The following is a 5344-nucleotide window of genomic DNA, read 5'->3' as shown; positions in this document are numbered from 1 at the left end:
CCCTCTTAGGATTTGTGCCCTTTCATTTCCAGGCCTCAGTAACTCCTGAACTACAGTTTCATGTGGTTTTGTGATTGTTAACCCAGCATGCAGACGGGGCTACGGCCATAAAAGCTCAATGAATCTTGTATGGCAAAACACAGGCTGTGAAAGCATTTTCTCCTTCATTTGCAGTCAAAGAACATACTCTCGCCACCACGAAAGATGCAACAGCAGCCAGGTTTTCCAAGGAATAATGTTTCCTCATTGCTGTGCAGAGGAGAAAGGACTATTTCTGCTCAGACCATCATCAGTCTTTTAGACCTCATCAGAAAAAGGGTCCCTCACAGATTAAGCCCTCCAGGCCTGTAAAATCTCTCTGTTCTCTTCCCTCCTGTTGGCTGCAAGACTCACCAAGGTGCATGCAAAAGAGACAAAAAGGCCTTTACCTTGTGGTTTTTCCCATGTCGGTACATCATCCAGTCCTCCCCATTGGTGCTGACCTCCAGCTTGTAAGTACGGACATAGTAGCCATTCTGGGTTTCTCTGGAGATGGCTCCCTGTGTGGCAATGGCTGTGAGCAAAGTCAGGAAGTGGAGGTCCACCTTTCCGGGGGAAAAAGGGACAACAGAGAGAGTGGTGACCATCTGAGAGTCCAGGCTGGCTAGTTAGTTCCTCCCTCTATCTCTGAAAATTGAAAAGGTGCGAATTCAGTCTGTCTCACTCCATCTGTGGGCGCACATTTCAACAGGCACAAACCCCCAGGCTAACTTCAGCAGGATGCTTGCAGATAGGACCATGGGACATGAGTAACTAAGGACCTTGATATCTGACCATATGGGACCATCACAAAGCCTTCTTCCTGCCTCTGACCAAGCAAGGAGGATCTGCAGAGATCGTGTCCATTAAAGCAGGACAGAAGCTGACTTTTTCCATGTAAAATAAAAGCATGATGTCCAATTAGCAAGTCCTGCAGTTCTTGGTTTTCCTTTGGTTTTTTTCTTTACGACATGGGTTGAGAAAGGTCAGCAGAGCTGGCTTGGTAGCACTGCCATGAATGAAGAATGAGACATCTGCTAGAGGCAATGACATTCACCACCTCCCGTTCCTAGTGCCCTTTAGCAAGCAGTGTCTCACAGCAATGTGACACAGCCAAAAGCCCTGTACGGACAGAGACTGTGGCTCTAACCAGCTCCCAGCGAAAGTCTTTGCTCTGTCAGTCCCCTACCTGACATTAGGCTGCTCGTGCTCCCTGCATCACTGGTGAGATAAATATTATTCTAGTCTTTTTTCCATGTGTCCCCTGGAGACTATGGCCCTCAGGCCAGTGGCAGAGTCAGCAGCCCCTGTAAGTGGCAGAGGTCCCTCAGTCTCTGCCAGTATGCTGGAAAGTCCATCAAGGTTTTGGGCAGGAAGGAGGGGGTGGGAGAGGAACAGCGGGTCAAGTCAGCCCTTGTGCAGGCACACTAATGGGAGAGTCAGCCTGTCACATTTCATGGAGGCACTGCAGCTCCCCTGCTGCTCGCTCCCTGTGAGCCACAGAGGTAATAAAAAGATTCAACAAGCTTTACGGTCAAGGGTCAGTTTAACAGCGTGACACTCCATTTGGTGGGGGAAGAGGTGAGGGGGCTGGAAAGCGTGCGTACCTGGAGGTACTCCTTGTTGCTGTCTACATTGGGGGTCCAGCCATTGTCATCACTGTTAAGCCGGCTCTGTTGAGGGGTCCATCGCCCATCTGAGTAGGTGGAGGAGGCACTGATCTGCATGTTGGAGATCCTGCCAGACTCCATCCCCAGCGGCACATTGCACTGGAAGTCTGGAGCAGACACACACACATATAGAGATCAACTTGCAGTCTCTGTACTTCATTCTCAGGTGGAAGGCAGCCCTGAATTATCCTCACCAGCTAACCCCAAGCAAAGCTGCCTGCCTGGGAAGATGAACAGATCTGCACCATCTTGCAGGCTTTGTGTGCTCACAGATGGCACTGAAAAATTAAAGACGGGGCAGCTTCATGTTTGCGTGGCCCTCTTAAAACTAATACAGTCCAGATCTTTCTCCCTTTCTCCATGTCCTCCACCTTTGCACAGTTTTGACGCAATTCTGCCCCTTCCCTCCCTCACTCTCCACCAAGATGTCTCAAGTCCCCTTTCCACAAAGTTTCCCGTCTTTTTGAAGGCTGGAGGTGAAATCAAATCACTGACAAGGCAGGAGTATGGGCAGGCACAATGGGAGGGTGCTTACTGTTGTGCTGCCGGCAGGAACATCAAGGCCTGGAACGGGCAGGACTAAAGGTTTTGTGTGCATGTGAAAGTATGGATGCGTGTGTGTATGTGCCTGTATATATGTGCATGTGCTATATGTGGTATCAGGCCCATAGGAATTAACCAGCCAAGAATATGAAAGACTCTGATATGCTTTCATTTGGGTTTCCTCACTTCTAAGGCTTTAAAAGTCACAATTAGCTCAGTCTTATTGCACATCTCATATATTTTATGGCAGCTGTCCTGTAAAAACAATAGCAAAGAAAACATTGATAGGAAATACCGCATGGGCTCAAGCATGCCACTGCTGTAAACCAATGGGGCTCCACCAAACTGCCTGTGTTTTTAATGTGGCCAAGTCAACCCCTGGTGGAAATGATGGGCCAAGTTAAGATCTCAGTGGTATTATTAAAGTTTCAATTTACACCAGCATAAATCAAAACAGGCTTGGCCCTTTAACAGCTCTTGTGCTTGATTTCTCAAGCTTGGTGTGTCATTAACATTTTATTTCTCAATGCTTTTAAGGAACAGAATAGAAAAAGGATTAAAGAACAGCTTAGTTGAGTGTGGAGACAGGCAATGGTGAAGAGTTCCTGCTTGTCTGTAACTCCCACAGCCTCAGCAGAACGTCCTTAACTTAATCACAGAGCAAGAGCCTGTAACCCAGCTGCCCTAGTGCTGCACAACCCCTACTCTACCTTGCTCTCTGTCATGGGCTTTCAGTATTGGGTCAGGGACTCCCTCTCTTACTCTGGGACTGTGGGGTGTCCTGAAGGCTCCTTCTGTTGTATCACAGGTTTGCTGTGAACAGAGGTCAAGAACTGTAGCTCCGATGTAAAAATACCATGGGAAAACAAACTGAATCTTTCCTTCCCTGCAAGCATTACCACAAAGAATCGAAATGCTCTTCATTCTCAAAAAACCCAACTTACTTCCTCACTCCACATCAATTTACCTCCCTTAATAAGTGATCTAAAACAAATGTTGGTTTGAAATTCTTAGGGTTTTAGGCATTTTTTAATTAGACAGCCAAGAAATTCCAATTTGTAGTTTGGGGCTGTGAATTTTTGGAAAACTAGAGAGAGGGAGAGACTATTTTCCCCCGCGCTTTATGAATCTGCTGCACCTGCTGGGCTGAAGTCTTCCCTAAATCCTCTGGGCTGAGCGCATACATGAAGGATTCTATTCCAAAAGGTATTGAGAGACAAGTGAAAAGTCAAAGCAAGGTCAGAAAATGTGATTCTTACTGAAATCTCACTTCTATGAGAAACAGAGAACACACCTAGTGTAACTGCTGTCTGCATTGCTGGTGGGTGACCAGCCCCTGGACACACTCCTGTTTGCCTCACTCTCGCATGTGCCAAGTGAAAGACTTGGGAAAAACAGGTGACACAACTGCTTAAGTCATACGCACATGTTTCCAACTTACTTTCCGGGACTTCCTGCTGGATCAAGTAGTACTGAGCAGAGAAACCATCTTTAGCCACTGCCAGGTCCGTGTGGAAGGTGAGCGAGAGGACGCCAGTGGTTGAGCGGATGTCCGATGGCATCTTAGTGCCACAGTACCTGCCTATCAAGGGGCCGACTGCAAAAGTTAAAGGTAATGCCTGCTTTTCCACCAGCCTCCTGGGTCACCAGCAGATTGGCATCACTCAGCAGGGATGCCTTAGTGGGGCTGATCAGGATAAAAGAAAGGCTTTGGGGATGGACTATTTTTCACATCCGCTGGCCTGGTGCCATGCAGTATGCCATGCAGAAATATCCACTGCAGCAGGCCTTGCTCTGCAATTGCTAGGAAATGCTCCAAACTGCTCTGTTTCTCAGTGTTGGTACAGAGTAGGGAGGTCCTCCCACCACCGCATGAACCCACTGCCCTTCCCTGAGGGAGGACTGGTGGTATCTTGGAGTGTCCCATGGGGCTTTTCAGAGCAGTGGTTACAACAGAGCAGTAGTTTGGGGTTTAACACACGCAGTCTTCTGCAAGTGCACTGTCCCCACAGCTGGCCATGGAGTGTCCCAATGGCAGGCTGCATGCTGCAGCCACAGCTGAGGTCAGGCACCTTTGGTGTTCAGACACAGACTGCTCAGTTTTGGAGCTCTGTGAGACACCAAGAGAGGCTGAGGACAGCAGCGCAGCACCCCATGGCTTACCCTGAGGGATGCCGTCCCAGATGTCCAGCCAGTCATACTTGCAGTCTCCTTCCCCCGCCTGCAGCGGGTCGTGCTCGAGGTCGAAGAGCAGAAAGTGAAGGAGGATTTCTGTCTTTGGCTTGGCTATGATGGTGAAGACGCAGTCCAGGTTGTGTGGATACTTGTCAGGGAAACCTGGAGACTCAATAGTGCCATTGGAGGCGGTGAAGTTTCTGGAGCAGTCCTCAGAGCCTGTAGTGGCAGGAAAAAACCCGCAGCCTTAGCAACAATGCAGTTTAATGCCAACAAGCTGTTGGCATTGATACTGTGGAAACCCCATTTTGAGCTTACAGGGGTTGTGTATTAATTTCTGGAAATGTTCTGTAACACAAGAGCTGTGTGAATTCTTGCAAGGACCGAGAGGGTGATTTTCAAAGCTTCCCATAGGTGGTGAGACAAAGTCTGTGCATTCACTGGAGTGGACAGCATGGTTCTAAATCCCTCAGGCAGCTCTGCAAATGTAACCTGTACACCACTGCTGATCGCCCTGCCAATTGCTGGAACAGGCTGCCCAGGGAAGTGGTTGAGTCACCATCCCTGGAGGTATTTAAAAGTTGTATAGATGTGACACTTCAGGACATGGTTTAGCGGTGGACTTGGCAGTGCTAAGATAACAGTTAGACCCATGATCTTAAAGGTCTTTTCCAACCTAAGCGATTCTATGATTCTGTTACTCAAAAAACAGGACTAGGAGAGTGATCCCATCCAAAGCCACCAAGAGCCATGGCTGCGATTTGGCAGGGGCGCACACCGCCACTCTCCCCCCTGCCATGTCCCCCATGCTGCTGGCGGTGGCCCTGGTGGGGAAGGGAGGCCACACAGAGCTGGGTTGGGCTTCCCCTGCCGGCTCTATCCACGGTAAGCCAGGCCCCCAAACAGTGACCTACCGGCAGACCCATGGCTGCTGCCCC

General features: G+C 49.1%; 1 protein-coding gene across 1 annotated transcript in view; it reads right to left on the bottom strand.

The window, feature by feature from the left end:
* Window positions 1-223: 223 nt before the first annotated feature.
* The window catches only part of NRP2 (neuropilin 2), a gene marked incomplete at its 5' end in the record, with an annotated part of 26187 nt that continues 21066 nt past the window's right edge, over window positions 224-5344 (bottom strand). Inside the window, 4 exons of the mRNA XM_009701110.1 lie at window positions 224-584; window positions 1626-1795; window positions 3673-3828; window positions 4395-4625. Coding sequence (XP_009699412.1) covers window positions 390-584; window positions 1626-1795; window positions 3673-3828; window positions 4395-4625 — 752 coding nt within the window. The remainder of the gene's footprint in view (window positions 585-1625; window positions 1796-3672; window positions 3829-4394; window positions 4626-5344) is intronic.

Source organism: Cariama cristata, unplaced genomic scaffold (genome assembly GCF_000690535.1).
Source record: "Cariama cristata isolate BGI_N322 unplaced genomic scaffold, ASM69053v1 scaffold6825, whole genome shotgun sequence".
Classification (NCBI taxonomy): domain Eukaryota; kingdom Metazoa; phylum Chordata; class Aves; order Cariamiformes; family Cariamidae; genus Cariama; species Cariama cristata.
The sequence above is the reverse complement of the archived record's forward strand: the minus strand, read 5'-3'. Positions and strand labels throughout refer to the sequence as shown.